The 24,418-nt window shown below is 43.1% G+C and overlaps 1 protein-coding gene across 13 annotated transcripts in view; it reads left to right on the top strand.

The window, feature by feature from the left end:
• Window positions 1–24,418, top strand: part of LOC6725257 (voltage-dependent T-type calcium channel subunit alpha-1G) — an 81,876-nt gene that overhangs the window by 42,069 nt on the left and 15,389 nt on the right. For 3 of the 13 annotated variants that reach the window (XM_039297511.2, XM_039297510.2, XM_039297509.2), the window contains exons 5-18: window positions 3,305–3,416; window positions 4,751–4,982; window positions 5,045–5,219; window positions 7,283–7,321; window positions 9,239–9,265; window positions 11,815–11,936; window positions 12,170–12,324; window positions 13,480–13,572; window positions 15,531–15,772; window positions 17,231–17,825; window positions 18,104–18,127; window positions 18,948–19,295; window positions 19,427–20,328; window positions 20,424–20,633. In XM_039297511.2, coding sequence (XP_039153445.1) covers window positions 3,305–3,416; window positions 4,751–4,982; window positions 5,045–5,219; window positions 7,283–7,321; window positions 9,239–9,265; window positions 11,815–11,936; window positions 12,170–12,324; window positions 13,480–13,572; window positions 15,531–15,772; window positions 17,231–17,825; window positions 18,104–18,127; window positions 18,948–19,295; window positions 19,427–20,328; window positions 20,424–20,633 — 3,276 coding nt within the window. Of the gene's footprint in view, window positions 1–3,304; window positions 3,417–4,750; window positions 4,983–5,044; window positions 5,220–7,282; window positions 7,322–9,238; window positions 9,266–11,814; window positions 11,937–12,169; window positions 12,325–13,479; window positions 13,573–15,530; window positions 15,773–17,230; window positions 17,826–18,103; window positions 18,128–18,947; window positions 19,296–19,426; window positions 20,329–20,423; window positions 20,634–23,670; window positions 23,786–24,418 lie in introns of those variants that run through there. The other 10 variants (XM_039297516.2, XM_039297515.2, XM_039297512.2 and 7 more) reach the window with 10 other exon arrangements.

The raw sequence follows: 24,418 nt of genomic DNA, 5'->3' as shown, positions 1-24,418 counted from the left end.
TGCCAACCAGAGGCAGCAACACCAGCTGGCTGCATCCTTGTGCGGTTGCCATTAGGAGCACACACGGCCATTCGGACACGCAGGCATCATTAGCATGGAATGCGGGGCAGGACTCGCTCCTTGGGTAATGTGAAGTCGCTGCCACGCCCATAACTAATTATGACAGAGGACCAGGAGCGCGGCGTGGATCCCTTCTGGCCGATGCCCATTGGCCTCGCTGACCGCCACGTGAGTACGTGCATTGTATTCATTACACAAATGTGCCTCGTCCTGTCAAATGAGCGAGGGGACGAGGAGCCAGAGGAGCCAGAGGAGCCTCGTTGATGGACGGACAACAGGTCGTCGTGCTTCTGTGTGCGAATTGTTAATTTCCGCCCCTGGCTAAAGCCTTTAAAAGCCGTACTATCAGATAGTCGCAGCTTTGGAAATGTGACCCTTTCGGCTGATAAGAGCAGTGTGACCATGCTAAGCTATGTCCTTTTCCAGCAGTGTATGAAGTACTTAAGTTTTCCACTTCATGTTACAAATCTCTGTACAGCTGAGTAGTCAATTCAATGGCCCTCTGATGTCATAGAAGCAATTAAATTGATCGCTTCCATTGAGGAAAACTTGTTCCTTGTCGAAGCCAATTTATCTCAAGTTTTTCACTTTTACTTTTTTCATTTTCTTTTTTTTCCAAATGTTTGTTTTTTCATTCCGTTTGCCTCATTCGGGCTTTGGTTATTCGTTATTCGCCATTCAGTATTCAGTATTCAGCACTCTCCGTTCTTCAGCACATCGCCCCCATCCCCCCAATTTGGCATGTTCAGTCATCTTATTCGGCTTTTGCTTTTGGGGGCTCTCGTTTTTGTTTGTGGCTCTTTTAATTTGTTGCGATTTCTGCACGCTTGCATGCGTCCCCATTCCATTCCCCTGCCACCCAATCCAATCCAACCCGGCCCGACCCCAGCCACGCCCCCCTAATGGCAACGCCCCCTTTCCGCTGGCCGACTTTACGCTCGACTTAATTTGTTTACTGTTGGTTTGGGGGCCATCGCTGTTGCCAAATCAAAAATAATGCGCGCATAGCCGGGGACCCGACCTTCCCACCCATTTCACCACCCACGCACACACCTGACTAGGGATGAATATCATAAGGTCGATAGAATATCGATGGGTTAGACAGATATCTGATATCATCGGAACATGAATTGTGAAATATCTAGATATTAAGTTATAGGCTTTATATGGAATTTTACTTTGATTCCAGAGAGTTTTAATTCTCGGCGTTAAAATTTACTTTAAAAGCAGCGAGTGCACGTTATATATGGCTATTGAATTTGGCATAAAAAAGCTCAACTTGATATAATATTTATATATCGCGCTGTATTTTTGGCATCCCTATACGTGGCCCTTTGAAGGCAAGTTGAATGAAATGAATGCGCCAGGGTCGATGTTGCTGCTACTGCTGTCGCATATTTGTGCTGCTGCAGTATTTATCCAGGCGGAGAGTGGGCGTGTTCCCCGTTCCGCCCCCTTGGGAGCACCATATTTTTTTTTTTCTGGCCTGGTCGCGGCCTTTTGTGCCGTCTGGGCCTGTTCACATTTGTTTTTATGACACGGCCGCGGTCCCAAACCGAAGCGAACTGAACTGAACTGAACTGAATCCAAAAGCGACCCGATCCGATCCGAACCGAACCGATTCGCTGACCCTCGACCAGCATATGCTTCAGTCTCCTCTCGCCTCCTAATGAATTGCCCGTTTTTGTGGCGACTTTTCGTCCTTACCACCCAGGGATATTTTGTTTGGTTGTGCTTTTCGCTTTTCCCCCATTTCTTTACGTTTCATTTCGGTTTTGCTGGTTTCTGGCCAGCGCAAATTGTGCGCCACGTTTTATCTTTAATTGTGCGTTAATAGCGTAAACATTTTTGCCATTTTGCGCGTGTGCTCTCGATCCTTAATTGCTCTGGCGAAAGAATGAGTCCTTGGCGCTCATTTGGCCATGCATTAAGCCGGCTCGAAATTCCCCTTCCCGCCCGTTTGCCAACTTGCTTGCCAACTTGGCCTTGCGCGAGTGTTTGTGTTTTCCAGCTCTTTTTTTCTTCCTTTTTTTTTGAGCCTGAGGCCCGAAAACCAAAGTGCAGCTGCGAGGCTTTTAGGCGACAAGTGGCAGAAAGGACGATGTGATGGTGAATGGGATGGGGGAAAAAATTCAGCTGGTAGAGCAGTCGATTGAATTCCATTTGATGAAAGACCCAAAAAAACGTGGATCCCTAAAAGCGCATTACTTGCACTTGTATTTTGCCTAAGTATTACTTTTTTAGATTTATAAAAGTCTAAAGAAAACAGCAATTAGTAATGGAATTTTTGTTGTTTAAAGAAGACAACACTGCGTATGCGTGCTATATGTCTAGGTTTTCAATTTCCTCTTGCCAAAAATTTTAAACTCCGGCAAAACTTCGTTTGAGTGATTAAATTACATAGAACTTTGCACACCCAAACGTATTTCTTGTTGCCTTACGGCTTTTAAACTTATCCCATTGTGGGTTCATCAAAAACCTAAATTGTTTGTTTATCCTAGTCTTGTTTTCACTAAAAATGCAACCTTCTTGAACAATTCGAGCCGAGCCACACTGCGTATGAGCAATAAACTATGGAATTTGCATGTATTAACTGCTTAAGTGATGAGTATTTAAGCAAAGGCCACACGGCGTATGAGTGTTAAACTTGAGGGCCAGAGAAAACATATAAAACCAGTAATTTACAATGTTACTTTCAGCTGAGTTGCCTGCTTGGCCAAACGCATTTAGATCGAGTGTTATGAGCTGACTGCCAACTGTCATCAATTTGCTGCATTTGCTGGCTGGTAATGGGAATGGGATTGGGATTGGGACCGGGAATGAGCATGGGGATGGGAATCCAGAGACCAAGAGCCGCCAGCCGACAGCCTCCAGCCTCCAGCTCCACAAAACCAAAACCGAGCGCATACCAAACGAGACCGACAAACGACAACCGCAGGAGGGGCGGGTGGAAAATGTGGGCGGTGTGGGTTGCGGGTGGCTGGCAGGCAAGTTGACAAGCACTTGAGTGCGCATTAGAGGCAACTGCAAGTTGTTATCCACCACGCCCCCTTCCGTCTCCGCCTTCGCCCTAGCCCGCTTCTTTCGCTCGACTTGTTTCGCCTTCAATCAGCGCACAAAAATAGGCAACGACTATACTAGAAAAATTTCTCTGTTTTCCCTTTGACCTCGTCCTTGTTTGCCATTCCTTTGGTTTTGCCCTTAACTTAGATATGGACTCACCCTCCATTTCGGCCACCTTCACATGGTTCGAGCGCGTCTCCATCCTGGTCATCCTGCTCAACTGCATCACCCTCGGCATGTATCAGCCCTGCGTGGACGACGCCTGTGTGACGAACCGCTGCAAGATCCTTCAGGTGAGTTATAGTCAATTTGTTTATATATAAATTAAAAGGCTCCCCCATTGGCGAGCTCTGATAATAACTAAGTTAAGTACATATGACTAGTAATTGGATTTGATAGTGCCAGCAATGTGTTGCAGGTAGTGTGTAAATATTTAAGTATGAACAGTGTGGAATGTACAATACCATTGCAGCATCAACTGTCTCTGTGGAATATTTTTAATTGACATAATTATGGATCCATCCCGGGGGCTTAAGGTTAATTTGATAGGAAAAATGATGTGAAAAATGTGGCGAAGGACTCGAATGGCTGGGTCTCCTTTCTTCGCTGGATATCCTTGCTCCCCAGGTGGGCCTGTCAGCATCGGTGTCACATTAAATGCCATTTATTTAAGCAATTTTTTGGCTCACTTCCTGGCTGCCACACTGATGACACCCCAACGAGGCACTTCGGCTCATTAGGCGGCACCACCGCAGATTTTTTTATTTTTTTCCCCCGCTTCTGGGGGGGAGTGAAGTGGGTGGAGTGGATGGAATGGGCGCTGTGCAGTGGAGTGTTCAGTGGGGCAATTACAGACGGAGCATAGAGAGAATCGCCGGGCTCAACGTGCGAAAATGTTTGTAAATGATATGTAAGTCGGGCGACAGTTTCGGCGGCAGCCAAGTGTAAAGTAACAGGACAGCTGGGGACAGGGCCAGGACCTCCCGAAAAGCAGGCGTCCAACACCAGTCACGACAGGATACTGGCAAGGACAAGGATGAGTTTCTTGCGGAGATGGCGATGCCGTGGATGTGGCGATGGAGGTGGCAGGAAGGACGAGACAAGACAAGACAAGAGAAGGCATCGCCAAATTGGCACACAGCACAAAGTCAAAATGACAACGACAGCCGCAGTCGCAGTCAGTGATATAAGTGGGCGTAACAGCCGCCCACTTTGTCGCCCTTATCCCAACTAAACATGTATATACTTACATATATATATATATACATATATCCCGACCATCCCCCAAAGAACCCAAATTACTTGACACAAGACGGTGCACAAGAAAAAGATGACGACGATGATGGCAATGGGGATGATGATGATGCCGCCAAGGCAAACTCATTTCGATGTGCATGTGTGTGACGCCTGACGTGTCCTTTCCACCCCTGTCCCTCATCCACTCCGCCGTCGCCCATGAGCAGGGCTTGCTAATTTTAATTTGATCAACTGTCGTTAGTTCGTTGGGTTTTGGTCATTAATCGAATGGGATTTGCGGTGCGAAAAAGCGGGTCAAATTGAAGGGCGAACAGGAAGAAGGATACATATATTAAAATATAACCACCAAATGCAACTCCATCCCTCTCAGATCTTCGACGACATCATCTTCGCCTTCTTTGCCCTGGAAATGACCATCAAGATGGTGGCCATGGGCATCTGTGGCAAGAACACCTATCTGGCGGACTCGTGGAATCGGCTGGACTTCTTCATCGTTCTGGCAGGTCTGCTGGAGTACGTGATGCATGTGGAGAATCTCAATCTGACTGCCATACGAACGATTCGAGTGCTGCGTCCGCTGCGGGCCATCAATCGAATACCCAGTAAGTGTGCAGATGGTAACTGATATAGTGAGTCCAAGTGTGTGACACCTAATCCTCAACAGGCATGCGAATCCTGGTGATGCTCCTGCTGGACACCCTGCCCATGCTGGGCAATGTCCTCTTGCTCTGCTTCTTCGTGTTCTTCATCTTCGGCATTATTGGAGTCCAGCTGTGGGAGGGAATTCTGCGGCAGCGATGTAGCCTGATGCGAACCGAAGGCATGGTCTATCCCCTCACGTAAGTACAAAGTTGAAGCGAATCCCAAGCGCTCGATTCGAGAATGAAAAAGAAAACCAGGTCGTATGGGACATATAGGCCTCTGTCTGCCGGCGCCTCCGGGTCTCATACATAATCGTACATATCTAGGCATATAACATACATATTGTACATATCGATATATTATATATATATACATATATAAGCCCGTATCGTGTATTCCGATTCGAAACTTTCTTTTGTTGCCTTGAGTGCTTTGGTTTTTGGTTTTGTACTTTTTACTCCGCGTCATCTAAACCTAAATCGAGTCCAGACTTTGAGCCGAGTCTTTCACAACTGCCTGGCTGCTGCTTTCCCAATCCTCCCGCTGTTTGGCTTTTTTGGTTCCATGGCTTAGCTTTTGGTTTTTGGTTTAGCCTTAGCCTTAGCCACAGGACACAGGTTACAGGATACAAGCACATATCACCCACACAAACAACGCCATAAACGCTTTAAACAAAAACAGTTGAGATCCCGCTGTAGCTGCATCAGAATCCGATGAATTTGCATATGAAATCCGAAAGGCCTGATGAAGTCCGTTCTGCCCACTTGGGCCTAATTCCCTTCTTTGGTCCACCGGCCAAATCCTTGTGCCAGTTGTGGCACCAAAAAACAGTCGTCTTGTGGTCCTGACAGCAGGAAGAAGCTGGAAAAAAAAGACCGCACAGTGGTGCAAATTCTTCCACATGTCAATGTAATTAAACAAAAGTGAAAGATAAACCAGGGATGGATAAAAATAGCTCGAAGTTATCTGATCTTATCTATGTTTCAATTTTGAATTTAAGGCAAGTTTTAAAAACAATTTCCAAAATCCGTTCATCCATACATGTCTTGAAATTTCGAATCCTTTTTGAGTGGCTGAGAGCCACAGTGCTCTCTTGTCGGCAACTGACAAAAGATTTTAAACTTGGCCAAAACAATCATTTATCATTGGCATTGTGTTTGCGTCTGTGTTTGTGCCACGGCGGCTTTATAACGTCACACGCAGAACTGAAAGGACACGCGTGCTCTCTCACCCTCACACACACACACACACACGTACAAAACAGAAGGACTCACCCATACATAGACAGCGCAGGCCTTTAAAGTAGGCAACGGAATTTTTGGGTCGCTGCGCGGATTGTCCAAGAAGATTCACTTTTTTCGGTGGCTTTGTTTTCCCCCGGTTTCCTTGTTTATTGTTTGTTGTTTGCCTTTGCATGCCCAGCTGTACAAATTGTTTGTTTATACATACGATTATATGTTGTTCACAAAATAGATTTATTTTTTGCGGCTGACTTTTGCTTTGCATAATTATCGTGCAACTGGCAATTTGCAGTCGAGCGTATTTTAACATTTTTGATTTGGTTTAGCAAGACTGGGAAATTGAATTCAATAGTAAGGCAGACATATTTTCCAGATATATAAAACAGGTTCTTGCCCCATTCAATTTTGATGATGGTACTTTTATTCGGCAGTTCCCTTTATGGTTTGAATTCATCATTTTTTGATTTGGTTTTTGGGCTTTTCGTTATGAACAAACTTCATTCGCACGGGCAGGAATTGTACCATACAATCAACATTTCTGTGATATTGTGAGCCTCCGAAGTCATGCTGTATATACACCCACATCCAACCCATACAAACACAACAAACAGACACAACACACACCCACACCACACACCCACACCCTCACACGCACACTCACAACAACAGACAAGCCTGTGAGAATGGCAAACAGAGTATAGATATATATATGCATATATGTTCTTTTCCAGTTTTTCGTTTCTTCGATTTGTTGCTAAGTTGTGACAAAAAAACCAAAAAAAAGAAATATTAAATAAAATTGAAACCAAAACAGAACAAGAGAACAAAAATATATCCTAATTGGCAGCCAAGCATATCAAAAATCCAAAATCTGACCTCCACTTATCTCTTTATGTTTTCGAGTTTTACGTTTTCTCCCTAGAAGCAAACCCAACAAAAATAAATATCAAATACCAACAAAAGCAGATAATATGAAACAAAAACAAAAATCATACCGGGAACAAATTTTTTGTTTACAGGGTTCCTGAAGTGTACAGAGTTCGAGTCCGTGTTAACTCGTAAGATAAAATGATTTATTCCCCTCTTAACTTAACCCACACACCGACACACTCCCACACGAACACACAGTTACACACACTATTAAACCAAAGGAAGACCCGAAAGTGGACACAATAAACAGATTCTAATAGCCGTCTACTAGCTAGTCTACAACTAGATTCTGTCTATAAATACTGATATCAATGTAACTCTTCACCACTGACTTTAAATACCTATAGCCTTCCTCTAACTATGTCTGTCTTCACCAGCGCTAGCCTGCTAAGTGCATAGACCTTTGACCTTTATCCCAACACCCTGTGTCCCCTGATCAGTGGGTACTACTACTCTACCAAAAGCTCAATATCTAAATGTCTTTTTCCCTTAATTTTGTGAAGCGCCATGGCCACTGCATTCACTGCATCGTTTGCATAAAAGTATTCCACCATATTGGAAAATCCGACTTAAATTATCATTTTTAAAATTATCAACTATTCTTCCTCATTTTCTGAGTAATAATAATTCAGTGGCCACGGCGTTTTAGTTAGATAGACAAAGGACTAAATACTTCACTGTCCTAGTACTTTCTACCTCACTCCCACACACACACACACACACTACTCTAATTACCCCTCACGCTCCCACACACGTTCGATAGTCGACACACCTTATTAGTAGATGTGCATATCTATATACTCGTATTAGTTTAATATTTGGCCATACGATAATACGAAATACGACTTCCTTTAACTCTAACGTTTAACCAGCTAACTTTCTATCTGTATCTTTCTCTTTGTATACGTAATATTTGAAGATTAATGATTATACATATATACATATATATACGAAATACCAAGCTATACTAAATATCAACTAAATTAAACTAAACTAGACAACCACTAAGCATCCTGCTGTTTCCTCCGCCCAAAAAGAAAACACTATATGTATTCACTATTTTGCCCACCCAACACAACTGTACCAAAAGCAAAAGCCCCTAGTTAACCCGTCTGAGGCCACATTTTATTTGCCACCTAGTCTAACCCCTCTTCCAGTTACCATAAATATTTTTAGCCTAGACTTGATGTACGTTTCTTTTTGTGTTTAGAGTTGTTGATGTGGCACCACTTGAACCTGATCTCAACTGCTAACTAAACCACACACACACACACCTCTTTATGAGTATGTGTATACAAATATAGAATCGGGGTCAAACGACCCCACCGCGATCCCCCCTTTCAACCGTTTTGTTTATGTTGCATTTGCCAAATTTTGGGTTTCATTTTGCAATTTTCTGCTCTTGTTTTTATCATTGTTTGAGGTTCTACACACAAATATATGACATGTTTTGGAAACCCCCGAAAAAAGCAAAGAATGCACACAAACAGCCGAAACAACAAGCATACCAATTAGCAACAACATACATGTTTCTCCTTTCATTTCGTGAAATTCCATAGCTAAAGGGTTATATGATCCAATTCCATTTCTATTTTAACCAGATTTATAGAGACCTTATCCATCAATGCATCTTTAAGCCAATATTGTCATAGAAATAAATCTAAAAAAGAGCTAAACACATTCGCAATCAAACAATCTAAGTGGTATTGGATAGTTTATAACTTTATTTTTAGCATATGACTAAAGATGGGTATTTTAAAGTCGACATTCTAAACGCGCACAGTTCTGTATTTTTTTAAGTTTTTTGTTCACCAAGTTAAACAACATTTTGGGGTCCACAACACACACACTGAAAATACAGTAAAGTGGAGCACAGTGCAGTACAATATTTAGTAGAGTAGAGCGAAACACACACACACACAAACGTACAGCAGCACACAGGCACACTTGCCCCGCACTCTCACACACACACACACACACACACTGTCACGCTGCTGTGTGCGCCTATGTATGTGTATCTCTTGTAAGCTGAACTCTTTTTACAGGAAAAATCATCAGTTTCTATTGCAAAGGTATTTAAAGCTGCCCCTGCTTCTTCATTCGTCCCTCTCGTTTTCGCTCTCTCCTATTCACACACACACACACACACGCTCGCGCAAATCAAGTACAACAATTACACATATACACACCAGAGAACTGCAAGGGTGGCATTTTTTACCACTCGACTCACACCCAACAATTTTGTGTGCGGGTGCTACCCGCCACGCACATCGCGGGTACTTACAAACACACAGTATACATCTGCACATGTAGACAAGACGCCCCGTTGTGCCCGCACCCGAATCAATACGGTGACCTGCGTCGCGGGTGCCGATCATACTCGGCACCCATAACGGAGGGTAGAGAAGACAAACAGTCAGAAAAAGACAAATGCCTAAAAAGGGATGAGTGACAAAAACACTTGTGGGTTTACCGTTAAACACATGGGTGTTTCCAAAAATACTCGGGTGTTTCGAAAAATACTCGGGTAATAGTCTCTATCAGTCTATCTACTCTTGTAGATATTCGAGTCACAGACGAGATGCGTAACTCCATACGTTTTACACTCCATACGTTTACACACTATTCTTTCGGCGTGGCTCTAGACTTTGTCGAATACTTTGTAAAATATGCCCTTCACCTTATTATTATATTTTATTATAATTATATATATTATATTATATTTTATTATATTATATATTATAAATATATATATATATGTAATTTAATTATTATATATATATATATATATATATATATTATATTATATATTATTATATATTATATATATTATTAACGTTTGTATTATTTAAATGTAAATTATAGTAAAAATAATAGTAATAGTAATAATGCTAATAGCCGAATCTATGTACATAATGTCACAAAATTCATTTCAAAAATGAATTTATGCAAGAATATTTGTCATTAGAGTATTCAGCTAGCGACTTGTGAAAAATTAGTAAGGCAATCATTCGAAACGGGTGGCACCCGACATGAGCACGAAATTTTTCTTGGGTATTCCCTTTTACCCTTCATTTCTTATACCCGTCGCGCTTCCACCCATACAAATTTTAGGCGTACAAAAAATGACCTGCGGCCGATCGTTGACTGTGCGTCCACTCACCCATACGGCTCTTGCGCAGCAGGCCTCGGGTGGTTTTTTTACTCGTAACAAAAACACAACGTTGGTAAAACACCCGAATATTTTCTGTTGCCGCAAGTAGGGTGTCAAAAAAGACGGGGTGCCTAGAGACCGAGTGTTTATCGGGTGGACGTAGAGTGCCAGTGGCGGGCTGCAGTTCTCTGATACACACACAAACGCATATACAAGAGCTCCATAAAGTTTTGCATACGTTGAAGCGTGCGAATTGTTGCGAACTGTGCAAAGAAATGGTAGAAAAAAAAAATAAACAGAAAAAAGCGAGCGGGAATATTTCAAAATTCACTTGCGATGCGCTCGCCCCTCGTCCCCCTCGACTGTCATTGCCGTGCTTGCACGTGCATATTAAACACATTTTATTGTCACACGCACACGACGACACCCTGGAACACAGACAAGCGTACACAGGCACACACACTTTACGGTTGACACTTGGTTGAGGCAGACATTTTTTGAAGTCGCGAGTTTCCGGCGCGTCGGCCATTTTGTGGCAACATTGCGCGTTTAATTTAAATTGCTTTGGCGTTTTCATTTCCTTTTTTACGAGTGTGTAGTCCTCTTCCTTTTTGCAACCTCCCTCCTCCCCCCTCCCCCCTCTCCAGCTGTCTTACTTTGCTCTCCGCCTCCTCATTCCTTTTGTGCTTCTTGCGTTTTAGTTGGCGCTTTGTGGCTCGCTTATATCTCACTTTCTCACTTGCGGTACAGTTGTGTCTTCCTGTACTTATGCTCAGTGTCAGCAGCTTTTACTACGACTCACTCTTTCCCGCTTACTCGCTCTGTGGCTATATCCAGATCTCTCTGTGTGTGGAAGCCTATCAGTAGCTTCTTTCTTATTCCACTCGCTCTCGCTACTCGCCCTAGATAATCGCTATTGCTTCTTGCTCTTGTTACTCGCTATCGCTCACCCTCTATCTGTCTCTCTCTTGCATTGGTCAACCGTGTCTCACTCTGTTCAGTTCTGTTTAGCTTTTTTATTTTGCCTCACGTATATTGGAATTGGCATTGTCTATCTCACTCTAATTAGTTGAATGTTTTCGCGGATCAAACGCGAAGCTCAGCACCAATCAAAATTGACTTATTGATATCATTTACTTGCTTTATTTTTTGACATCTCTCTACGTAAATCTCGATGTAAATGTTTACGATACGCATTGAACATACAGATTACTTATATGGAACTACGATTACGGATTACGATTATTAATTGTTCTCTTTGTGCTCTCTCTTTATCTTTCTCTCACTCTCACTTCTTTCTTATCTCTCTATATGTCTCGATCTCTATAAATATCTCTCTCTCTCTCTCTGTGGTGTGAACTTCTGTTTCGTACACTTTGTTTCTTTGTGTGCTGGATGTTCTTCCGATCTAAACTGACAATCGCATCCCATGACTCTCCTAATTCTCTGTACACATCGCACCCCTAGCCTGTCGCAGTACTACGAGTTCTCCAAAGATCAGGACTATATCTGCTCCACGCCCAACGATTCGGGGATGCATCTGTGCGGAAACTTCCCGCCGTATCGCATTGGTTCGCTGGTCTGTAATGGTAAGTCTGCCCCAATCCACACACCCATCCCCATTACCAGTCAACGTCAATTACATTAACTTTAAAGCTAAATGAAGTGCAAATTGCGCTGTAATCAAATTTGATGGCATTTTTAATTGCCCTCTCGCTGTCGCTTAATGACAGCCAGAGCCACCGAAGCAATCACAATTACAAACAATACACTTTCCGCCCCATCGTCTCATTCTAACATCTCTTCATCCCGCAATCCGCAGAGGAGGCCAAGCTGTTCGACTTCAATGAGCCGACGAACACGTCCTGCGTCAATTGGAACCAGTACTATACCACCTGCAAGCAGAGCGGCGAGAATCCGTTCCAGGGCACGATATCCTTCGACAACATCGGCATGGCCTGGGTGGCCATATTCCTGGTGAGTAAAGTCCCCGTCCCTTCACAGCGAAATAATTAAATGTTTTATTAGAAAAAAATTAGATTATGACCGGCGTTTGTCAACCGCCAGCAATACTACTTTCTTTTTCGTCGTGTATCCAATTAGTGTTAAACTTTGTTCAACAAATAGCAACAGGCGAGGAGCAGCGATTGAAACAACAAAATGTTGTATGCTAATTCGGCGTCAACTTCTGCCACGAGTAAAACTGCCAGCTCTACCAGCTTTCCCTAAACTAACAAAACAAACGCCAGCAATTTGCATCCCCATCCGTGCGGGAATCGGGGTGATAGTGATATCCCAAGTGATAGTGATAGGGATGCTGATGCCGAAACTGATGCCAAAACTGATGAATGGTAACCCCAACTCGCTCCACTCGAAATGCACTCGTCCTCCGGGGCGGGCCTTAATTGATATGCCAATTACACGGCGCACACCGCAAGCCAATCTATTGATATGCAGGTCAAATGATGTAATTAAGCCCAAATCAAGTGCACATTAGGCCATGAAACCAATAGCGGGTTATACGCGGCGGTTTTAGCGGCAGTGGCGCATTGTGCTGTATTTAATGCCCTCAGGGAGTTAAATCTGAATGGAATTTGGGCGCATTTGTAGGGATGGTTTTATTAATAATATAATTCGCATAAGCGGATAATACTACTCAAGGCAAATCAAGTTTAATCGATAGTTTATTTATGAATTATTAAAAATATCCTAGAAAAAGTGCACAACCTTCAACGGCAAGGTCAATGCGCGGGTGCCAGTGGCAACGTGTATGTAGCATACCATTTATCATAAATAATATTGACTTTTAGTTAAATCTCTGTAACTTTATGATGCGTTTAAGAACAGGTAGTCAATGGATAATTTCATACGTGTTTCATCGCTTAAAGCCGCACATTACGCATACGTGACGTGGCCCCGGCCAAAACGCCATCCTAATTGCTCTGCCCACAACTCCTTCCCCCCTCCCGTTTCATTTTGGCCAACAATGGCGGGGCGTGAACAATAAAACACCAGCCAGCTGCCCCGACTTTATGCCTCGTTTCTTCTTTTCATTTTCGTTGCATACTCGTACATTTATATATCTGCAGAGAGCGCACGCTAATTACGGTGAAATATTTGTTGGATTTGCAGGTCATCTCGCTGGAGGGCTGGACGGACATAATGTATTACGTGCAGGATGCGCACAGCTTTTGGGATTGGATATACTTTGTGCTGCTGATTGTGGTGAGTGTTGTTCCCTTATTTTGGCGGGGCGATTTCAGGGGGCTCAGTGGGTTAGCGGGTCAGGGGTCAGAGGCCACGGGTTCTGGCGGCCACCCGCTTTGATCACGAATTGAATATTTAATTTGTAGAAGGCTTATACGGTCTCCAACTAATTGAGCTGAAGTTGCGCTGGGACCATGTTTTTTTTGGGGCTTACGACGGCGGCGACGGTAGGCCGAAAGTATGGCAAAGCAATTTGGCAATGCAAATAAGTAAATTACTTTTAAACTATGACCACACACGCACAGCAGGTCCGGTGCTCAGGTGGCCGACCAAACAACAGTGCGGAAAGTTTGTCTACGAAAAATGCTATGAATTTCATGAAGCTGACATCGTGTTGCAAGGCAGACACCAGACAGCAGGCACCCCGAGCCCCGAGTCCCTTCCCGCCGCCATTTTCCATTTCCATTTGCCACTTTCACATTTTGCCACCCGGCGACTGTCCACTTTCGCCAGTGCCATCTTCGAGTGGACTCCAGTCTGTTGTGCTGTCATTTGCATGGCAGGATTTGTGCTCAGGTGTCCTTGGACTAATTAAAAGCCTTTATGGCTCACAGACACTCACACAAGTGGACACAGTCACAGGCACAGATACAGATACGGATACAGATACAGATACAAATGCGGACGGACACACATGAGGAAATTTCATTATTTATGTTTGAAGTTTGCTTAGCCTTTCTCTCTCCTGCTCGCTCTAGCTCGTTCTGTCTCTGTCTTTGTCGCTGTTCATTTCGTGTGCAAAATGATTTTGCTCTTGTTGGCAACAACTTTTGGTATGCAAATAGTTTTCAGTTTCCTCTAGAACTCACTCCAACTCAGCTCTCCCCATTTGCTATTGGGCGCTCGCCATGGAGGGAAATTGCTTATTTATGTTTTATGCATTTTCTGCCAAGCTCACGAGTTCCAAATTAGAAGCGCTTTCTTTGTTTTTGAAATATGTTTTCAATTTAAACTTTGCCAACGTTTCGATTTTCAGTCCTTGGAGGAAGAACTACTTGCTAGTTCTTGGAAGACTCTTAGCTCTAGCTTGGCAATAAATAATCTTAGCTTATAAAGTGCTTTCATCCATCTATTAAAAAATAAAGTCAATTTTTTGCAACGCATTTAAGTAGCGAGTTTGAGTATTGATTTTTTTTTGTCGAAAAATCACCTTTTCGAATAAATAAATTTCAAATATCTCGCATTTTTGGGAAAAATATTCCAATCCATATATGGATCATATTTTGCAAACGACGTTGTCGCCTATAGAGCCAAAATTTAAACGCAGTTGAAAGTGATATTCTAATTGTAAGTTTTAAAGTCATCTCAGGAAGACCAACTGGACATTGCCCATTCAAGTTGAAAATTGGTATTTAAAACTTCCACGGTCGGGCCTTCCTGACAGGTAAAAGTTACCTTTATTCCTGATGATAACTTAAAGCTAAAGTTTAAAACTTCGTTTGCTCTACTCAACTCTAGGTAAGTTTTACAATAATTCAAAAGCCAGGCTTAACGAATTAGGGCAGGCAGGCGTTGGATGCCTAAGTTTAGTGATTCGAAGTTTTGAGATCAGCATCTTGGTTGCCTTGTAATCCCACGATGACCACCAGGTGGCGTCTACCGATCCCCCAGCTAATTGAATTCAAGCGGCTGGCCAAAAAGGTGCTCCCAAAGGGGCCATCAGTAGCCATTTGATGTGTGTGTGTGTGGGAGTATAAACAAAGGCATGGCAAAACTTATGGCTTGCACTTGTCGCCGGCAGCAATGAAAGCGAAAACTTTTAAACGGAAATGCGAAAAGTTTTTTTCAGCATCAACAAAGCGCCACCTGCTGGGAAGAGCCCGGTTCGGATAACCTTTTATTGCACATTTAAAAATTGTTGCGATTTGTTGCAAACGTATACTGATTTATGGCGTTTCTTTTTCGAATCTTTATAGATTGGTTCGTTCTTCATGATCAACCTGTGCCTGGTCGTCATCGCCACGCAATTCTCGGAGACCAAGAAACGCGAGATGGAGCGGATGCGACAGGAGCGAGCCCGGTACACCTCCACTTCGACCCTGGCCAGCAGCACAAATAACTCGGAACCGGCCACCTGCTATGCGGAGATCGTCAAATATATCGCCCATCTGTGGCGTCGCTTCAAGAGACGAATGTTAAAGAAGTACAGATTATATAAGTATGCTGCTTGTACCTTTTGATTTCATTCAATTATACCTTCCGTTCGTTATTTTAGTTTCCGGTTTCCGTTCCCTTACCCTCTCTCTCTCTCTCTCGCTCTCTCACACTCTCTCAGTCTCTGACTCTCTCTCTCTGTTTGGTTTTTCGTACCCCTCGAGCGCGAAACAGAAAGAAAAAGATTTAGAAAGCTGTAGGCTTTAGTCACTTGAAACTTGATTGATTACTAACCCATTAAAGCGAGTAATTAGCGCACTAATCTCTCGGCAAAAGCTCAGCTCGCACTGACAGGAGAACTCGAGCCACGAACAAGGACTTTGCAACCACCACCAGTGATTTCCTCAAAAATTTCCCAGATTACTTAATTCTGTTTTCGGTTTGCCCAAGACTTGGGCAACTCTCTTTCACAAAGAGATTTAATTTCTGTGATTTTAATTTCTTAAGATGCTTTGTTTAACCAACACTTTCAGTTTAAAACGAGATTTCCCAAGTTTAACAGACATTTTTTTGTTTTTTCTTTAATTTCAATTGTTTATTGCCCGAAATTTACATTAAATTAAATTTTTTGTTTAAGCCTTAGTTAGAGTGCTTTGCAATTTGATTATTCATACATACATAGCGTTTAGTAACGCACTTAAATTAGCAGCGAGTCTAGTGGCCAGGGCATGAATGTGTATAACTAAAAGTTTTAGGCTAGAAGAGGTACATATATAGTGATTTGAAAGTGCATCCGCATTGCTACTATGTAATGAGTCCCCTCATGCGCACAAAAAAATTAAGGCTCATTGTCTCACAAATCTGGATTTAATGGCAAAACCAAGCAGATCTTTGACTTCTCGGAAGGAAATGTATTCGTAATGGTGTCCCATGCCGACCTATCCTATTGATGACCCATCTCTGTAACCACAATCCCATCCTAACATGTGCCTCACACTAGATTGCCGCCACACAATGATGCCACATTTAGAACAGAGTACAGAATAACGAGTTAAGCGAATGGCACTGAATCCGCAGATGGGACTCGTGTTAATTTGGATCATTTGCATTTTTGTACTGTCGTTGTCCTTAGTTCATTTGATTGAATTATGTAATTGCGATTGTTGTCTGTCTAATGGCTAAGCACACACACGCACACATACATGCGACATGGCACTGACACTAATGAGAGTGCACGTACAAATGGAAACCCCACCTGAATCACCCCAAAACCATCTGACCCACCCTGTAGCCGATGCACGTGCAACGCAACCACCCACGTCTCCGTGGTGCCGCCTGACCCACCTACCTCCCTCAATCGACCCCAAAAACATAGAACACGATGTTTTGTGTACAGACATGAGTGTGTGAACCCCGCGTACTGTCTGTCCAACTTGTCGCTAATCGAATTGTTATTTCACCCACTCTGTCAACCCTGCCACCCAATCAATGAACCACCGAACGAACCGCTGGAACACCACAGGTACCAGCGACAGCAGCGCAAGGAGGGCCTACTGCCCAATGCCGACAATTTGACCTTCTCGCCGTCGCGGATCAAGTGCCATCATCCCAAGTGCCCCAAGTACAGTAATCGCAAGCCGTCCAGTATTCAGGATCAGATGATTACCGTCATGGTGCCGCTCAATTCGGCTAGCAACAACAACAATAACAACAACAACAGCACCAGTAGCAACCACAATGGCAGTGGAAACCACACAGCTGGCGGCGGTGGCAACAACAATAACAACAACAACAACAACAATGCCGCCAGCTGCACCACAGTGGCGCTGGTCAATGGTATAAATGGCAGCGCCGCCAGTGTGACCATGTCCTCGGCCCACCACCAGCAACATCAATTGCTGCAACATCAACAGCAGCAACACCAAAACCAACAGCAGCAGCAGCACTCCTCGTCGGACAACACGGAGCAATCTCTGGCCCCAGACGGATTGCCCCGGAGTTCCTCGCTGAAAAAGTCCACCGCACATCATCAGCTGAAGCCGGAGGGCAGTGCCGCCGAGCAGAAGACCATATTGCTGAAGTTTCCGCAGCAAATGATTGATTCCGAGCAGCTAATTGTAAGTATGGTTACCTTTGCAGCGTTCAGCTCTATTCACAAATATAGAACACCCACCAAAATCGATTCGATCCGAAAACAGTAAAGATTAACAGCTACAGAAACAGAATAAAAATATATATATATATATACATATATATATTTCCAAATTCCCGAACCAAAAATCGAAATAGCCAGCGAACAAAAACAGACAGCATTTCAAACAGCAGCCACAAACGAATAATAATAATAATAATAATAATCTTTCATATTTGTTATAAACCTTGCTAATTCTCATAGCTGCAGTTGGGAAATTTGGGCAAGGTACTGAACGATAAATAAGTAAAATATGTAAAATATGTTTAAATTGCCAGCATAATTTATGAATGAGCGCAGCGCAACTTCGGTCAGCACCGAACTCTGAATGTCCTACCGCGCGAAAATGAGCGGGTCATGCGTGACCTCTGGCAAGGGCATTCAGCCAGCGCACAAGTATCACCAAATATGCTATTCACGTAAAAACCAATGGAAAAAGAAAAACACTTACAAATTGTAGATATAAACGATATGTTTGCATATTAAGTGCAGTTGAAATAGCTTTTTTGTTTCTGTGTTTATAAGCACACAGCGAATTGATTGTCCCATTGATAAATCTGTAGCCCATTGTTCCAGCCCATTGTCCCGTCGAAACGCCCATTAATTATTTATATCATTTCGTATTGTTTGCGTATGTAAATGCCGTTTGTAAGCAGAGACAATAACCCGACCCGTATATACGTCCATATGTCTCCCATTAAAGCTATAATAAATGTTAGGTGGAGTCGCAAAAAAAGGGCAAAGGTTAAAGTGTGTAAATGCACAGGGAATTGGATTGTTGCCAAAATTAAGTATCGCTGTAAGCCTTGTAAATAAAAACCCTACTTATTGATTTGCGCATTGAAAACGCCGTTTCGGTACAAGTAAAAATCAGGTTATCCATTTATTTGAAAAGCACCCTGTGTAAACCTTGTATATAGTATTTGCTAGTACTTAGTCATCGAACCAGTTGAGCGTTATCTTCCATCTCATTCCCCCCAAATACCCAACAATCCCCCCGATCAGTACGAACTAATAACTTTTATTTCGAATCGCTGCACACTCGCAGAGTCATCCGTGCACCTCGGGCTTCCTAAGTCCGCCCACCTCGGCCAGCCGGCGACCTTCGGTGATGTTCAACGAGTACGTGCTGCTCCACACGCCGCCCGCCCTCAACGCAGATCCGGCCACGGCGGGCACCACCACTACGGTAGCTCCAACAGTTGCAACAGTTGCCGGCACGGCGGCCGCCGCAGCAGCTGCTGCAGCAGCGGCGGCTACAGGATCCGCCGGTGGCAATAACAACCACCAAAATGGCGGTGCAATTGGAGGAGCTGGGACTGGGGGAACCACTGAGAAAAGCAACATTTTCTCCACGGAAAAGATGACCCAGGCTGGCGATGGCAGCATCTGGCAGGTAAGCTGTGTCATATTTCTGGTAGTCGACTTGGGCACGATGAGCAACTTCCATGCTAACAGTCCCTGTTCGGGACAAATATTCTTAACATATAGAAAACCGTACAATGAGTTCGCTTTCTCTTTTTACAGGTTAATCTGCCGCAGACCATCGGCACCATTGCCAATCCCTATGCCGATTGCTCTGAACTTGGTATACACGATGCGATGACTTGTCAAGAGCTCTTAGCATTCTCTGTGGCCTTTTCAGCGGCCTTGCCGACGGGCCAGAGTACGCTAGAGTCATTCTACACATCGCTGGCCCGCTGCGATCCCCACACCGCAGAGGCGTTGCGGGCGCACCACAAGCCGCGCTCAGTGCCCACTGGCCAAACGCCACCGGGCGCCGAAGGAGCGACTGTAATGGTTGCCTCAACGGCTGGTGATCCCGGCCAGACGCTTCAACCCTCGACAGTGTCGGCAGTGGTGGGCGGACCCATCGATAGCCATGCGGCGAACCACCGTCGAAAAGAGCACCACCAGCAGTCGCACCACCATCACAACAATAACAATACCACCAGTCACAGTCGCAACTATCGCTCACGGCAGGGACAGGGAAATTCGCGAATGCGTGAGCCCCGCGCCCCCACTGGCAACTATATGGAGGACTATGCCTGCTGCTATGATCTCTACCAGAACGCCCTGTCGCCACTGGACGACCGGCCCAGGCAGAGATCGCCGACGACTCGCTGTCTGATCTCCGTGTACCGATGCATGTCGCGCGTGTGCAGCTGGATTCGTCGCTACATCCGGCGATTGGTGGAGCACAAGTACTTCCAGCAGGGCATCTTGTTGGCCATCCTGATAAACACGCTGTCCATGGGCATCGAGTACCATAACCAGCCGCCGGAACTGACCGCCATTGTGGAGACGAGCAACGTCGTCTTCTCCGGCATCTTTGCTGTTGAAATGTTGCTAAAGGTTGTTGCCGAGGGTCCATTCCGCTACATTGCCAATGGATTCAATGTATTCGATGGCATCATCGTTATTCTCAGGTGAGTGAAGGTGCTTTCCTTATCGGGTGTTTATCCTAAAGTAGAAACCTCCTAAGCGTCGATAATCCATTTAACTTTCTCCCCACTGTCATTAGTGCCATTGAGATCTGTCAGACGTTCATGGGCAACGGAACGGGTGGTGGTGGCTCCGGTCTGTCCGTGTTGCGGACATTCCGGTTGCTGCGAATCCTCAAGTTGGTCCGGTTTATGCCCAACCTGCGACGCCAGCTATTCGTGATGCTGCGCACAATGGACAACGTGGCCGTGTTCTTCTCCCTTCTCGTTTTATTCATCTTCATATTCAGGTGAGTTGGATTGCCGACTGTTCACAATAACTCACAAACACACACACGGCCACAAAACACACCAACACACACAGAAAGACTCTCATGCACAAGAAAAGAAGACACCAACACGAACACATAAGACACACGAGAAGAAAGCGGAGATAACAAAAGTAATGATGAAAAAGAAAGAAAATTCAATATAATCTACAAACGATAGCCAATCAGTTATCGACCGCGACCCCACAAACATGAAATTAATGTATTGAAAAAGAGTGATTAACACAAAGAACTCGAGCCACAAAAACAGAAACAGTTCAGTTTCGTTAACCCATAGCAGTCGTCTTATGCCTAACAGTTCCTAGCGCCTCCCTAGCTGCCTACTGCATAGATAAAAGTCCTTCATCTAACTCATCGAGTCAATACCTTCTCATTAAAAAAACACCCTTCCCTCCTAAAAAAATGTTGTCCATTATAGGGCAGTTTTTTTTTGTGATAGAAGAGTTAAAAAAGTCTAAGGGTTCTTAAAACAATTCTTTAAAGCATAGCGGTAAATCAAATCTTAAGAACTTAACAAAAAATCATAGCTCTATGCTCTATGTCAAGCCATGATGAGCACCTGTGTTTAGACTTTCTGAATTCAATCCCATTTATATTCGACTTAGTAATTGAAGTTTGAGTACATTTGCAATTTTCCTGATTACCCACAACTGCTGTAGGTATCTTTGACCATTTGATAGATGTATCACTTTCTGCCTCCGTCACCCATTACTTTCCCAGTTCTCTGGATCCCATAGACCTCTACCTTTTTCCAACCCATGATCATACAAAAACTTACACGTATCTCTTGAACCCCTGACTCTCCGAACTCCCATCCTCATTTAAGTGCTTCTGCGACACGATCCTTTCTACTGTGTACTAATTGAGTATTGCCTATATAAGTAAAGATTTGCCTTAACGTCTCTTCAAGTGATCTCTTTACGACTTCTCTCTTCTCTCTCTCTCTCACCGCTTATCCTTAAGTTCTAACTCTTGGTATTTTTCTCACTTACTGTGTCTGAGTAACATTTGAAAATTCTGGAAGATTCGTAGTTAGATGACGTTACAAGTTGTGTAACTTTTAAAGCAATCGATCTCGTATCCGTACCAGCAAGAAATGTACCCGTATCACTTGATATATATATATATCTCTTTCTATCTTGCTATATATTTCCTGAGCCTCTTAACCCCCATTTACGTCATTTTATCCAACCCCCAAAGTGCCGTTAGTTGTCGTACACTTTGACTCCTCGTTCGTTCACTTTGCTTTACACTTACACTTTTTACACTTTCTAACACCTCACTAAGCCGAAAAAAATGTTTTCCTCCATCTCTCTCTCTCTCTAATATCTGAATTTCTCTGTATCTATCACTCTTTCGCTCGGTTCACTATCGATTTGAGTTCGATTTCAAGCACCGACCACGTCGCTGCCTTTTAATCAGTTTTTATGGTATATATGGTATTCTTTCTACTCAAAACCTTCGAACATTACTTTCCAACACATCATGTTCACCGACTCCCTTTGAAACACTATCACTGTTTTTTGCTTTCTTTCTCTCTGTACAACATCCAATCATTTGAAGCTCTTTTGGTTAAACACACTACAACTACAGCAATAACAGCCACAGAAACAATTAGTTAGCTTAGTTAGTTAGCCAAAAACGCTTTATTCCATTTCAAATTAAATAAGTGTGTATCCTAGCTTCTTTTAGCGTTAACCGACACTGCAACACACATTTATACACACTACCAAAACTAAAGGCTCGGCTTGGCTTGATGCATTTGCCAAAAGACCTGACAATGCGGCCTTTAAAGCTTTCCTGCTCGGAGCTTGTCACACGGACACGGCACACGCACACTCACGCTCAAGTATATACCTGACACAAAGTACTTGAAAAAATTGAACATAGAAGAAACTAAAAAGATCGTACGCTTACTTATTGTGTAGTTGCAGTCGCTGCAGTTTGATACATACCTATATATACTCGTACTCTCTCTCTATCTCTTTATATACCTATCTATGGTTACTCGTAATTGATATTATTGTATAACTATGAATATCAAGTAAACACACAGAACCTCAACAGTGAAAACAACAATAAGAACACGCATATTAGCTAGACTAGTTGCTAAAGTAAATGTAATCGAGTTTGTGTAGTTAGAATAGAAAAAAACACTACAGCCACACGAAACATCCGACCAGACTCTATATAACCTTACATACTATGTATTAACAAGCGAATAATGAACCGAACGAACTGTAAATGGAGCTGAAAAGAAGCCAGCATCGCTAACGATAAATCAACTCAATAAATGCCCCGAATAAACTCAAAACAGAAATCTAAAATAAAGCTGAAACTGCAAACAGACTATCAAAAGCCAGACCAAAAATAAACCAAATCCAAGGGCCGATTCTTTCCCATTAAACGCAAGGCTTTAGCTTCTTAGTTCCTTTGGAGCGAACTGTACCTTTGTTTCATTTCCAATTTATTCCGTGGTCCGATCTGAGTCGCGGAAGTGGTTCTCTAAAAGCGTATTTACGAGTATCACCGTTCCCCTTCTTCCAAATGCTTTCATTTGCTAGCTTTCGTTTGCCGCTCACTTCACTAACAAGAACACTTACTAGCTCAAGCCCTTTCTCCCTTGCTCTCTCTTTTAGTCTCTGTAAATCAATCACCCACACTCTGTCTCTTTCTTTTCTTACTGTCTCTCTCTTTCTCTCTATAAATATATTTTTGTATCTCTCTCTCTTTCTCTCTTTGTCACACTTCACACAATTTAAAAAATATACTAAAAACAATCCAATAAAAATGAAATAAATTGAAAACCGAAAATTAAAATAAACCTAAAAAACTGTATGCTAAACACAACCCAAAAAAATACCCCCAAAAACCAAAAACACAAAAAATATATAAGAATATATATTTAAATAAAATTAATCGAAAACGAAAAACCAAACAACAAAATATATATATATATATCATATTATATATCAACAAAACCAAACCATCACTTTAGTATACTCGGCATGAATCTGTTCGGATGTAAATTCTGCGAGAAAGTTAACGGAGAGATGATTTGCGATCGTAAGAATTTCGACAGCCTGCTCTGGGCGCTCGTCACAGTGTTCCAGGTAGACCCATTGCTATCAGCCTTTTACCATACGTAAACCTATATATGTATATATCTATACTACTACTACTACTACTACTACTACTACTACTTCTAATGTTACGCCATAATCTGCTACCGATATGATTACGATAACCTAATGTTCATAAAACCGAAAAAGAAAAAAAAACAAGATGAAAGCCCAAACCCATTACGAATCCCCAGTGAAATACGTTTTGATACGTTGAGCATTTAGCTTTCTTTCGTTTTCACTTTTTTCTATTTCGATTTTAATGGTGTTTCTGTTCTAATTTCCGTTTCCGTACCGATTCGATTACCCGTTTGTTTTCTGCTTAAATCGATAACTGTTGTGACGTCCTATCGCCATCTTACCCTCGCTCTGAGCCTTTGTCTCTGTCTGTCTGTCTAACCATTAAATATTTGAGTGCGTGCGAGTGATTTTGAGATCTACAAAACGTCATAATCACCCGCACACACATAACGTATTATTTTTTATGTTTTTTGATATTGCTTTTCGATTGCCAGACATCGAGATCGACTAGCTAGCTAGCCATCTTGCTCGCTCTCACTAATTTGTGGTGTGCCCTTGATTGAGTGTGGTATTAAGTTGAAGATTTGATTTCATGTTTAGTTT

The sequence above is a fragment of the Drosophila simulans genome, chromosome X (assembly GCF_016746395.2).
Source record: "Drosophila simulans strain w501 chromosome X, Prin_Dsim_3.1, whole genome shotgun sequence".
NCBI lineage: Eukaryota > Metazoa > Arthropoda > Insecta > Diptera > Drosophilidae > Drosophila > Drosophila simulans.
The sequence above is the reverse complement of the archived record's forward strand: the minus strand, read 5'-3'. Positions and strand labels throughout refer to the sequence as shown.